The 15169-nt window shown below is 34.7% G+C and overlaps 1 protein-coding gene across 2 annotated transcripts in view; it reads right to left on the bottom strand.

Annotated features, from left to right (window-relative positions):
* The window catches only part of LOC113118187 (FERM domain-containing protein 4A-like), a 133558-nt gene that overhangs the window by 101019 nt on the left and 17370 nt on the right, over positions 1-15169 (bottom strand). The window contains exon 1 of one of the 2 annotated variants that reach the window (XM_026287158.1): positions 4182-4305. The exons of the other annotated variant lie outside the window; for it this stretch is intronic. Coding sequence (XP_026142943.1) covers positions 4182-4214 — 33 coding nt within the window. The 5' untranslated portion in view covers positions 4215-4305. Of the gene's footprint in view, positions 1-4181; positions 4306-15169 lie in introns of those variants that run through there. 2 annotated transcript variants of the gene reach the window in all.

Consider the following 15169-nt stretch of genomic DNA (forward strand, 5'->3'; position numbering starts at 1 on the left):
TGGCTGTGTTTTGGTCACACATATGTCAAAAAATAATAATAATAAAATGCATTTAATATATGCATTTTCAATTGCAATTTCCATTTTTTCTTCTAAATGTTGCGCCCATTTAGATAGCATCAAAAAAGTGTTACATTTAAAATGGTATTAAAAGTGCTGTAGGGAACTTTTGTAAAAAAATATTTTTTACATATTTATTAAACCTGTCATTTTGTCCTGACAGTAGAATATGAGACAGATAATCTGTGAAAAAAATCAAGCTCCTCTGTCTCCTCCCAGTGTCCTATTGCCATTTGCAGAAACTCCATCGCTCCCGTTAAGAAACAACCAATCAGAGCTGCGGTCCTTAACTTTGTTTGTGATCAAAATGTACAAAAATGTATATAATAAGCGAGTACACCATGAATCCATTTTCCAAACCGTGTTTTTGGCTTTTGTCCTGAATCACTAGGGTACACCTATAATAAGTGTTTATATTCGGACTATTTTAGATTGCTTCGGGGGTACCGCGGCGGAGTAACCCAGTACCTTTGTGATTCTTCATAGACATAAACAGAGAGAAGTAGCTCCGGCTACGATGTTCTTCCGCAAGACGCAAGCAGTTCTGTTTATTAACCGCTACAGTGTCAAAAGTTACCGACTGCAGCTTTAAACAAAAAAAAAATTGTCATTATTAAATCTTGACTGACAGAAGGTCACCACTCAATTTAATGGAAAAAGGGCTTCTGGGACATTCTGCTATAAATATAGCACTCAAAAGAAAGTAAGTCACACAGGTTAGAGAGAATAAAAGATGACAGAATGAGCATTTTCATGTGAACTATCCCTAACAGGTTGATTTTACATTTATTTATTCGACGAATGACTGAGGAAATTCAGCATTCTGTGCACATCTTTAGCACCCATCCCTCAATTAAAGTCTAATTACACACACACACACACACTCTCCCTCGGCTCCCTTCAATAGCTTCTGACATGTAATCCAAGATAACATCTGCTCATTGATCTACACGGAGTCTAATGGAACTGATAGAAATCACCTTGTCTTTACTCCTACACATCACTTAGAGCTTAAGATACACTGTGTATGTGTGTGTGTAGGTCAGCACGTAGAATTTTTCTCGTTTTTGATCCACTGGCCTACATACATACATTAAGGAGCCAGACAAACCTAATCTCACACACATGAACAACGAGAGCTGAGAAAAAGCAAGACACTTTGTTCATGCTCAGAATCAAACATACTTAGCCTCATTTATTGGCATGTTTTAAGTTGTAGACCAACATTTCACAAAACAAAAATGTGAATCTTATATGAATCTGTATCACAACCTATTTTGCTTCCATTATTGCTCTAGCTGACTTCAGTTTCCAGTTCCACTTCCAGATGTCAGCAGGTCTTTTTGAATGGGCTTTTAGTTAAACGCAGGAAATAACATATGTGGTTAACACAAGCTTAAGATATTTTCACAATCTACAATTAAATACATCAGTAATATCTCACTTTGTAATATAATTTTAGACTTTTATGTGTCTTGAAAAAGACAATTCATAACAAGCAGCTTAATGGGTCTACAGAGGCTGTCAGAAACATTAAATGTCATGATAAAAAGAAAAAAGTCATTTACTCTCTAGTCTGCTTCCATAGCTATTCTAACTCAAACTTTCCAAAATGTGCATTTTAAATAAACACTGAAACAGTGGAAGCTTTGTGGTGGTCATGTGACTTTGGTGTAGAAAAAAAAAAGAAAAAGCTTTTTACTTCTGGCTATTCTATTTGCTGTTCCCATAGGGAACCTGGGTAATGTTAACTTACAGGTTGGCCTACAAAATTACGTCAGCACTCTATAGCAATACACTATAGAATTGTCTTCTCCACAAGGATCCATGAAATGTCTTGGAATAAAACAAAAACGAGGCAACATAATGTTTCCTCCTACCTTTGGGAACAGCCTTCGTTTCAGGAGCGTCTATCACGCTTTATGAGGTGGGCAGCAGCTCACTAGGGTTTCATGTGCTGGCAAACACTGGTGCTGATCGAATACAATACACTTTCTACTGAGTGTGTTTCTAGAACTCTTAAGAGAGACTCTTAAACCCCTGCGGACTAAGATTGAGGAATAATGTATTACATTCTGCTGTCTGCTCACATCAGACATGACTGCTGACATGTCTTTATCTCCCTTTGTCTCCATTTCTGTTTATCATGCATGGCTAGACTTGACTTGTTGACAATTGCTGCCTCAGCACCACAATACAGTGGTGGATCCACACACACACACACACACACACACACACACACACACACACACACACACACACACACACACACACACACACACACACACACACACACACACACACACACACACAGACTATGATGAAGACCAGTCAACAGTATCATAAGAAGCACTTTGTAAATGAATGTGTGTTAATTAAATGAAATGGAATTCTCCTAAAGCCAAACAGTTTGAAATGGTTTATATTAGAAAGCAGAACAAACATCCTGCTGTGCTGGTAATCTGTTGGCCTCATGTAAACACACACACACACACAAACACACACACACACACACACACACGATGATATACATTATGCACTATGTCACAAATGTTATATTGAACAGATGACCATTAGAATGATCACATTTTCTTTCTAATATCTGAATTCTACTTATATCATGCTGCTGTCAATAAAGCAAAGGCAGGACAAACCAAAAATTCTTAAATTTAATTAAATTTGAATTAGTTCTAAGCTTAATATACTGTATAAACAGCTGTTCAAAGTTTGGTGTAAGACTTTTTTTTTTAAAGCATTTTACAATAAATTGCTTTATTTGAAAAATTCTAGTTCAAATAAGTTATTTTAAACTATAAATTTGTCAAAGAATCCTGAAAAAAAAAATGGTTCTCACAAAAATGTCAATGGGCACAACACTTTCATAATAAGACAACATGTTTTTTGATTAGCAAATCTGTATATTAGAATTCTTTTTGAAAAATCATGTGACACTAAAGACAGGAATAAATTACGTTTAATATAAAAAGTAATTTTAAATAGTATTAATGTTTCAACAATATTACTGTTTTACTGAAATTTTAATCATCAGGTGTTGTGATGAACATAATCAACTTTATTCATTTAAAAAAATTATGATCAAAATGTTTAAACAGTATAATAAATTTATAATATAAATCTCTCTCTCTCTCTCGCTCGCTCTCTCTCTTATATATATATATATATATATATATATATATATATATATATAAACAAGCAAAATTGAAAAAGTTTTAGAGGTCTCAGACATCTTGGATCTGATGGTAAAAAATAAATTGAATCCTACTGTATTGCAGTATTTGTAAGGCATGAAATGATTTCTCATAACCTTTTTCAAATCTCATCACAACCAATTCCCTCTGAAACATTAATACATATTTATTAAGGCATTCAAGTTTCAAGTTCCACACTGTTGAAATCGGCAAGCCTTGTGTGGATGCATCACCTGTATGATTATGATTTCTATAAACTCAATCCCACACACACACCACTGCTGGATCCGCCTGCAGCACCAGTATGTGCTCACACACATAAAACCACACACATTTAGGGAGCTAGATGGAGTACGCTTAAAAAAAAGACAGCGAGAGATGAGATGAAATGTCACAGGTTGAATCTTTCTATAAACGCGGATCACTGGACTCAAATGAAAACCTTTATGAATTCAATATGCTTGTTTAAATTCCTGCATCAGCAGACGACGATCGAATGATGAATGATCTCTTTTTTCATCCTCTCTCTGCATTTGCATTCAGCATCAAGTGCACAAATGCACACGCACACATACGCTAAAGTCTGTCCTAGACTTCACCTCAACTTGCTGTTCGTAAATTCTACCTCTAAATTTGGCATCCACCACAACACTAGCTCTCAATCAGACCAAAAATACTAGCATGAATACGAGAAGCCACCCACACTTCCCAAAAAACAAGTAAACAAACCCTCCAAAATTCTAAGATAAAGTGACCACATCCTTTTAATCTGTTCATCTCATGCTTTCTGTTCTTATATGCTGTCTCCAGGCAGAACGGGACATTATAAACCCATGTTTTTACAGGCACTCTCTTTCCCTCCTCTCATTCTATAGCATTTTTCCCGTATCCCCCGGCAACCAGAGCACTTACCCGTGTACGCATGGGAGAAAGCAGCCCTTCCATGTCTTCTGCTCATTCCTCAGAATACCCACAATCCTTTTACTCGGCCATCATCGCTCCGGTAACGTATCCAAACTGGTCCACGCTCACTGAGCAATGAGCGCAGCTCTGGGCGCACACCGGTGGACACTCTCTCTCTCTCTCACACACACACACACACACACACACACACACACATGCACGCACACACTTAACATTAGAGCATCCCCCACCCCTGCAGGAAAGCCTCTGTGTATGTGTGTGTGTTCATACACCGTAGGAGTTTGTACTTGAGAAAAGGTTGCTGCATTGTTGAATGTGTGTGTGTGTGTGAGATAAACAAACACTAGCATTATTAGCCAATATATAAAAAACTAATACACACAGCAATTCTCTTTCCACTTTCCTTCAAAATTACTGCTGCAGAAGGGCATTTGGAATCTGGGGTGAAATGAACATTTCTCCATTCCAAATCTTTACTTTTTTTTTTAATCAATTTAATATATCCTTGCTGAATAAAATTAATTTCTTCAATAAAATATTAATCAGTCAATCTTTAAAATAAAACTTATCATTCATCAAAGAATCATGAAAAAAGTATCACAGTTTCCAAAGAATATTAAATCAGGCACAAACGTTTACAAAGATTAATAATCATATATAATATATAGTCATACAGTAGTAAAATGACTTCTGAAGGATCATGTGACGCTAAATACTGGAGTATTGGCTAATAGAAATTCATTATTGCATCACAGGAATAAATTATATTTTAAAGCATATTAAAGTAGAAAAAAGTTATTTAAAATTTTTATAATATTTCACAATAGTACTGTACAATTTTACATAATGCATTTCTTACATAAACACTGAAAATCTTAAAGGCATATTAATCATCTAATACATTATACTGTATATAAAAATTATCACAAGTGTTAATGCTTTAATTTGGCCAAAATCACATGTATACATCAGAAGGGTGTCCCAGAATGCACTAGCAACAGGCTCAAGGGCAATATTAAATGCAAGATGATGAACAATGTAAATATGTTGATTATTCCATGACATACCAAAAAGGAGTTATATTAGATTAAAAATGCTGCATTAAATGAATTAAAACACTGTGCTATGCATTACGTTAACTCAGAATACATTTTTGCCATGACTTGTGGGTCATGAGGCCTTCATACAGATATATGGAGCACTATTTACTAAATCAGTGTCAAGACTTCCATTCAACTTAGTATGCTCACTATGTAGGGCAGTAAGTCAGCTCACTAGGTTTTAGCACAGAGCTTCGGTCTCATAAACGCAATCAGAATCTCACATCCTAACACACACACTCACGCGATTCCTCTCATCTGCTGTCCCTAGAGCCTCAGCCCCGATTCTCAAATCTGAGAGATTTCCTTGCTGTCACAAGCCTGATCTTTCAGAATCAATTAAAACATGAACAGACACGTTTGTAGCTTTACTGACAGATACATTTCCCTCTGCTACACATTTGGGACTTTTAGTGTATCACTTCACTTCATTCAAATGTCACAGATGCGTTAATGAGTTTAAGCAGCAGTTTCTTTATTCCTTTGCAGTTTTCCCTCATGCACACACACTCAACTTTACCGTCTTTTTAAGATTCATGCATCACGGTCACCACAGCGACTGTCTCGTCCTTGCATTTACACTTCCAAATTCCACGTCCTCTCTAGGTTCGCTAAAACAGCTCACAACATGCAATGAATTCCACTTTCCAAAAGCCACTTGTTTTCTGTCTGATGGTTCTGGAGCTGCGGTTTAATCTGTACTGGGTCGTTTTCTGTCAATTCAGAGGCTTTTCTCCACCCTGACCTTTCAAAGGCCAATGTGGAAATCAATGAACTCTCCAGAGATCAAACTAATCTCTGTTCTTCACCAGTCAAAGCACCTGCCATCGCTCTGTTTACATGACATACGACCTGTGGACCAACCAGTGCAGCGTTTATATATCCGTGACATTTACAGTTTATAAAGCAGTTAAAATGAGAATTATTGTTCATCATACTGTACATGCCAATAAAACTCCAACGACACCTTTATGTATTTCTTTTCTAAAGATCAGTGCATGAGATTTGTAACTCATGTGAGGTGGCAACACAAACACACACTATATGTTTTTAAGGCAAGTGCACAAAATGAAAGGGATAGTTCACCCAACAATGAAAATCCTGTCATTTCAAGTTGTTCCAAACTTTGTTTCTTTATTCTGTTTAACACAAAAGAAGGTAGGTAACCAAACAGTTGACGGTAGCCATTGACTTCCATACTACAGAAGTTAATGGCTACAGTCAACTGTTTGGTTACCAACATTCTTCACAATATCTTATTTAAGATAGGAAAAAAATGTATAGCAATTGTGTTGCTTTAGCTAATAAAGTAAATAAAACAAGCAGTAGAAATCATTTTTTCAGTGTATCTAATGCAATATGCAAACTTATGAACAATTCATGCATCCTTCATAAATTTTTTCATATGCTTCAGGTACATTATTTATATATACATGATGTAAATATGATAAAATGAATTACTTAAGGTCTGCTGTCAGTTAAGGGTCCTTAATTTATTAGTTTGTAAAACTACATTAGGACAGACAAATCATGAGTACAAAGTAAAGGAGAAATTGAGTTTCTTTCATTCCACTTACTGAACCAGCCAAAGAATATCTACAACAAACTCAATAAACAAAGAGCTATTTACTGAGCCAAATAATATGAACATAAATTTACTACAGCAAATTGCATTTCAACCAACAAAGTTTTTTTTCAGTGTCAACAACGAATCACAAACTCATCAATCCTCATGCTGACAGGAAGTGTTAAACTGTTTAGGAACATCCTACCACCAACACAACCAACAACACACACACACACACACACACACACGAGAAAATTAGAAAGTTCTTACCATAAATATTTCTTACCAGACATATTTTCAAATTAAAGAAATAAAAGAAATATTTTTAATATATAAAATAATAAAAAAATACAAATTATTTGAGAAATGTTTAAAGACAAAAAAGAGAGAAAATTAACAAAATATGTAAAGAAGTCAACATGACACCAATAAAATTTTTGAAACAAATATAATTCCATATTCTTGTATACTTACATATTGTACTCACATAAAAAAATGGCATATGTGTGTGTGCACTTGTATATGTGCATGTGCCAGTTACATGACCACTGTAAATAAATTGCATTAATTCGCCAAAGACAAATTTTGCTTGTGTTTGGCAAGTGTTCCTTTTGGACCATGCATAGAGATGAAGCAGTTCACACAGCCCCTCAGTGTTGTGATGGATGACATGTGTTTGCTTAAAACACACAGAGCACCCTATGAAAGACACAAAAGATGAAGCATTACATCATCAGTGGTTGACATGGCAATGGAGGGTTGAACATTGTGTCTCTGGGTAAATATTGACTCTGATATCCAGACAGATTCAGGCTGGAGAACACAGAGGAGTATAATTTTCTCTAAGTATGTCTGCTGAAGGCTTTCATTAGGATCTATAGAGTGTTAGGATCCTGCTAATGGCTCTTCACCCCTGGAAACAACAGGGAAACAGGCTTCACAGTGGGACAGCTCTGGACTAATGGCTGTAATCATCAATTAGTGGCCATTAACATAACAAGCTAAAATGAACCAATTAAGAATTCATCAGACCAATCCCTTTAAAGAGCGTTTCCATCTCGGCTGAAGGTCTCGATAGGAATTAAGACTTCTTTATTAATTCATTGTGGATGTCACTTTAGGTATATTTGTAGGATTGGTAAAAGCTTAATTAATTTGCTCCTGCTGAGAGAGTATTCCTACAAATATATGTAGTAGGATGTTTATTAAGAACTGGCAATATACAGGTACATTTTAAAAATGATGTTAGTGGGAGTTCATTATTATTTATATACCATTATAGTTTTAATATTTAGTATTATATTTTATTTTTATATTTTAGTTACATTTTTAGTCATTTTATAATGTGTAATTTTAATGTTAAAAATTTTACTTTCATTTTTAAAATGTTCATTTCAGTATTATTTTTTACTAGTTTTAGCTTCATTTTAGTAATTTTGTTATGTGCTTTTGTCATTTTTAATTTTATTGTTTTATTAGTAATTGGATTTAAATTAATTTTATTTCAAATTTTAGTTTAAGTTCAGTTTTAACTCATTACATTTATTTGCCATGGTACCATTCCAAAGTTTTTCATCTAATATTTATATTCTATTTTATTTCAGATTTATTTGAGTTAATTCACCTGAAGTACCATAGTATTCCTTTAGATTTTTGGACAACTCAGTGCTGATACCGTGATTTTTTGTAAATGATACCTATGAAAACCATATAAATAACGATATGTAAAACAGCAATCATTACCGTATAATTACTATCTAGTGCCATGGTGCTAACATGGTGCCATGGCAACCAGAGACAACAATGAGCAGTGGCAGAATCGATGTGTTAAAGTGATGATCAATGACGAGCACATGTCATATCTGTCAGCAGTTACCCACCCTAGGGTGTGTGTGTGTGTGTGTGTGTGTGTGTGTTATTGATAACTGCACTGCTGGATTGATTGGGTGCTGATGCTGATATTTGGGCTTCAGGCTTGTTTGAAGAGCATTAACATGTCTGTTCCTGTTTCAACACACTGTGTGGAGCACACATGTATGAACTAGCAAATCAATCTGAAGTTCATGATGAAATCCCTGCACAACTTTGGTCATTCATTCATATCCCTGATGGCTGTGAGTAAATACACTATAGCGATGTGGTCAACCCTCTCTCTCTCTCTCTGATCACTTTAATTTGAGCACAGGAGCGACTCTGGGATTTCAACATGAGGTGTGGTGAGTATAGTGTGTGAATCATACACTCATTTTCAGGTGGATTGACTGTGGCTAATGCACCTTTTTTACAGGAGGTGAACATTTTTTTGTTATTACTTAATCATTTATTTTCAACTATATGTAGTTTATATATGTAAAACTGAATAAAGCCAGGATGTAGCAATATAAAAATTCTGCCAAAGAACTAATAAGCAACAATATTAAACCTTTTTTCAATTACTATTTTGTGTGTGTGTGTGTGTGTGTGTGTGTGTGTGTGTGTATGTATATATATATATATATATATATATATATATATATATATATATATATATATAAATTAATTAAATAAAAAATTAAATGAAACAAAATATTATAAAATAAAATGAAAAAATAGATATTAATTAATTAATATACTTAGATTTAAATGCTAAATTAATTCCGCGGTTAAAATATTATAATATACATTAGGAACATTTTTGTTAATTTTAAGTGTTACATGACTGCAAAAATGTAAATATTATAATACAAATATATAATAAATGAATATAATAAATCATCTATATAAAAAAAAAAATATATATATATATATATATGGCATTCTTAATCAGCCTTCAGAAATGTCATATTTGATTGGCTTCAGTTTTGTATTGTCACTGAAATGGACAAAATTGAAATGTGAGATGAGGATGGAGCACATCTGAACCACTACAGCTCTATTTCCGGGTCTGCCACTCACTATATGCAAGAAAAATCCTTTAAATAAATAAGTTTTAACAATTAGTAAGAGGAGGATTCACTGCATGGCTCTGAGGTGAGAACCCCATGTTGATAACAAATTGTGTTTTTGTTGAATTTTTAGAAATTCATGCTTCTGCAATACCCACTCACGCAATATCACAGCGTGTTGCTGCAGGCCATGCTTTCATATATCATTAAAGGTGACGAAAATACCCGGTAAAGCAAGTCCTGCACGCTGCGCTCTCTCTCTCTCTCCCTGTGTGTGCGGAGACCCTGCAAACACTGAAGTATGAAGTCACTCGCTCCGCAGTCGCCTAGCAACTGTCGTCAGGGGCAACCCCTGCCTGGCTTTCCAGACGGCAAGCAGCGATGGCTGCATCTGCGTTTCTTCTTCACTTCTCTCTCTGGTTTTTTGTGTTAGTGGGGGTGGGAGACAGCAGGAAACAAGCGGGAAGCAAGACAGCGCGGTCTGTCCGTCATCTCTGATCTCCGTCTCTCTCCCGCCTCCAGTGCCAGGACAAACACACACAATACACACACAAATACACACACGCACAAACAAAAGAAGGACAGCCAGCAGTGTCTGCTCTGTGTGACGTCCATTCATTCAGCTAATAGCAAAACATTATTTATCAAGCTGTTCTTTCACTTTTAAAGGCTCGCAATCCATCTCTGCTCCATGCACGGTTAACGTCATCACTTAATTCACTACATTAGCAGATGCAGTCAGTTTTTAAGCATATTGTACGAACAAGAAGTGGTTCTTAACTGGCGGGTCGCCACCAAAAAAAAAAAAAGGAATTGGTTTGCAAAAAAACAGCTGAAGGCAAATTAGAGAATTCAAGTATATAATTGTGCATAATTAGGATGGTCAAATTTTATCTTTGACTTTAAAGATAAGTCCATATTTTTGCACAAATTAATCTAGAAGATTTTTTAAAATCAAATATTATTATTTATTAATTAATAAACAAAATGAATGAACATTATTATTAAATAATTATTATTTAAAAAAAATGTCATGCCAGTAATGTAGCGTATAATTTGGGTTTTCTGCAACTTACAATCATATTAATACAAATTATTGTTTTATTTTAAGCTGTTTTTTTTATATAATTAAAAGGCTACATGTCAATCAAACTTTCAAACTTTCATATATATTTTTTTATAGATTCATTAACAAAAGTGTCAATTTTCCTATTCACTCTTTTTGTATTGTAAGTTATGTAGCATATAATTTGGGCTTTGTGCACTTTATGATCATTTTAATAAATTTAAATCTATAGTTTTTTTTTATTACAAATAAAAGGCTTCATGTCCAAACAAACTCCATGTTTTTTGCCCAAATTTTTCAAGATGCATGTTTGATAGATTATGCATTTACAGAATGGTTCATTTTCCTATTCACTCTTTTTGTCATGTCAATAATGTAGCATATAGCTTAGACTTTTTGCACTTTATGATCATATTAATAAATGTTAATGTAAAGGACACCTGTTTACTTCAGGTCAATACAGTACAGCTTCTGTCCCATGTAAAATCTGGGTCCTGAAAGAAAACCACTGTGTTAAACCACCAGAACAAACCTCAAACCTCAAAGTGTGTGACTCACGGGGTGCAAGAGCCCTGATTTCCATCCCCTGCAGTATTGAAACACAGAAAGACTTTGTGAGAAGACAGAGCTTTCACATGTCATGTTGTGTCGTTGAGTACCAGAGGATTCAATTAATAGAAATCATTCCCTCCCATAACGGAGAGATTACGGTTATCCCCACAGAGCGAGTATTGCAATACATTTAAGGAGATAAAAGAGAGCATAATGAAATATCACTCCCCTGATAGTCTCGCATTACTTTCTATATTAGCAGAGGATTTTTATCCCTGGTGATCTACAGACTCAGAGTGCACTGCTAATATTAATATTAAGATACTGTAAGCATGGCCCGGGTTCAGTACAAGCTACAGATGCTGCTGATTAACACAGACAATGGTTTTACTTTCATTGAGGCAAGAAATAGAATGCAGAACATCAATATAAGGACACAGAATTAAAATGAATTTTAATTTTAAAGTCGATAGACAGAGTGATGGACACAACAACAGACAACTGATGAAGTGACAGACAGACCGATAGATAGATAGATAGATAGATAGATAGATAGATAGATAGATAGATAGATAGATAGATCAGTAGTAACTGGCCTGTGTTGTGAATGAAAAGCCACATACAGAATCCCTGCTATGAAATGTGTGTCTGGGCCAGAGCTCAAGAGCCAGACCTAACTTATCATTTTTATGGAGCCATTTCTTGTCCTTTGGAAAATAGATATGTTGCTATAATTTGAAGCAGTAACACTTTTCTTCACATCTGCACTGCCACTGTAACTCAGTCCAGCATTACAATGTCTTAGCACTCCACGGGTCACACAAGCTTCTCAGGCACACGCATCGCGCACCTTACACATCGCTGACATGTTTTTTATATACACACAGGCTCTTAGACAACACCCTGGAGACTGTACACGTGTGTGTGTGTGTGTGTGTGTGTGCGTGTGTGTGTGTGTGTGTGTGTAGGTATGCAGTGATGCATTGTTTCTGACAGAAGAGGATTTCTCTAGAGAAATGCAGCAGTCGGTGTCACACACACTAAATACTGAGAATAAGACAGCAGAATACAGATGTTGAATTCAGGTGTCTGTAAATAGATTTAATAAGATAAATATTGAAAACAAAAATCACATATTATACAATATATATGCAAATAAATTGTAAACTTGGCACACGTAGTGTACAGTATGTGAACTTACTAAGATAAAATATCTTTCATATTTTAGTTGTAATAGAAATCAAGTGAACACTTGGGCAAAGTTTCCTGCTGCTCAGATGGGTGCTTTTTCTAACAATGTGTCTCAATAGAAATCTCAAATGGGTGCAAAATATGCTATCAAAAGTCAGATATGCGTTATCAAATTTCTCATTAAATCCATCAGAGATTAAATTCATTTTTTAAACAGAGTTGTTATTGCTAACTAAAACTAAAGACATTTTTACTTAAAAAAAAAAAAAAAAAAAAAACTAAAATAAGTTGCTAAAATGACTAAAGGATAGTTGAAAAATAAAGTTAAATATAAACATAAAAATCAAAAACCAATAAAAATGACTAAAACTAAACAAAAATAACTAAACTAAAAAAATAAAACTGAAAATATAAAATAAATAATACATATTACTAAATAATACTAAAAAGTTATGTATTCTTACTCGGTCTCATTTAAGTTCAGAAACTCAACTGCATATGGCCTCATGAGAAACAAAAGAGCAACCTCTGAGCATGAAATATTCTTTTAAGGAGGTATGCAAATAGATTAGCTAATTAATTATTCATCAGTTCAGTACATCTTAAATTCATTATCCAGCTCAGATCAGTTCACATTCAGAATAACACTATATATAACCAAAATAGTAATTATTAGGACTGTCTTAAGATGGTTGTATGCTGTTCACGTGTTTTTTGCACTTCTCCCCCAGGGTGCGTTTAGAGATGAAGTGACCTTAAAACAGGAGCAAAAAAACTGTTCGTTTGGCCCTTCTGACCTTTCACCTTTGAGCTTGGGCAGAGGGATTTGGAATGATTTAAATCAAGCAGACAGATGGAAACACACTCCCAAAACAAGACCACACACAAAGAGGAACTTGAACGGTTTAAATGCTACGAGCTGCAGCTTAATGATCTGTGATGGCCACATACTGTATATTCATTTCAGAGTTAGCACAATGTAGCGTGTTACAACAACACACACTTACACGCTAAAGTCATGACATTGCAAGCATGCATCATTAAGGAAATCGAGAAAGGCTGCACATGAACATGTAATTATCACCACTTCTCTGTTTATCATAAGCATATCTCATCCAACACTCATGTGCAGAGGTTTACACACAAACTCCCACAGATAACCGACAATAAGTTATCTAAACCAGCATCTGGTCACACAATCGGTACAATCATCAAGGGACACACACACGCCTCACACTCCTGAGGTCGATTTCTTATTTTAGCTGAGCAGGAAAAGACATGCAGCATGGAGGGAATAGAGGGCAACAGAGATGGGAACATCTGTCAGGACTCAGGATTGGGGAGCCATCTAGTGGGACTTGGCTAATTAATTTTTCTGGGCTTGGTTCATTTGCATCAGTAATTGATCCTCTCTACCGTTTTCTCTAAATTACATTGTCCTGGTTCTGGATTGAAATAACTGGATTCATTCAGCTAATGAACACTAACCATATTCAGCTGCATCTCAAACATCTACTGCACAATAGAAGTGCTACAAGAAAAGCATGTGCACTTTTATCAGCAATGATATTTACACACACATAATGTATAAATATATTATATAAAAATATATATTAACTAATTATTAATGTATACTAAAATGATTCAATGAGTATATTAAATATATAGTTGTGAGTGTGTGTGTGTGTGTGTGTGTATATATATATTTTATATAGATATTATGACTGTATATAAAAATATCATATAGTATATTAGATAGCATGTTAAATTTGTATATTAAATGTATATTTGTATATTAAATATACAAATATTTAACTGTAAATAAGTGATTATTCATCAGTTTTCAAGTGTACAGTGAATGTTAAATCAAGATACATTATAGATATAAATTTATTAGCAGAGCATGCAACAATTAATGCCACTACTTTATGAATTTAAGAATTTCTGCTCTGATTTTAGACCTTGTTAAGGCCTTAATTTCTGAAAGGGTAAATTACAGTTTATTAAGACCTTTTTAAAACCTCCAAAACCAGACAGACTAGATCAACAAAGCACCTTTTGCACACCATACTATGATTTTAGATACATCCTAATAATTCAAATATGTTCTATTTGTTCTATGCCCAGGTATTATAGATAACATGACAGCATCCTATCATCTTCCTCAAGCTCATAGGATGCATGTCTTATCCATTAGCTCCATCTAGTGGAGAAATTCATCCCATCATGCTACAGAGAATCTTGTTGAGCTTAAAGACTAGCTAGGACAGGATATTTTCACTGTTGAGGGAAATTATTTGCCATAATGTCATGTTTTTCAGATTCGACTAACGTTGATTATGGGAATACAACATTTCACATAAATCTGTGGAGACAAAGATGAAGCCCTCTTGACTTCTCTACATGTTTATAGAAGAAAGACAGTTTGGATTAGCATGAGGGTTAATAAAGAACAGTTTTTGGGGGGAAAATATCTTTTTAAAGCCCTCAAGTTGCTATCTGGATCATTCTCAAATCATGCTGGATAATATTGATCAGGTTTTACACAAACTTGCAGAGTTTAGTTTTAAGCCAGC

This window comes from Carassius auratus, chromosome 18 (genome assembly GCF_003368295.1).
Source record: "Carassius auratus strain Wakin chromosome 18, ASM336829v1, whole genome shotgun sequence".
Taxonomy (NCBI): domain Eukaryota; kingdom Metazoa; phylum Chordata; class Actinopteri; order Cypriniformes; family Cyprinidae; genus Carassius; species Carassius auratus.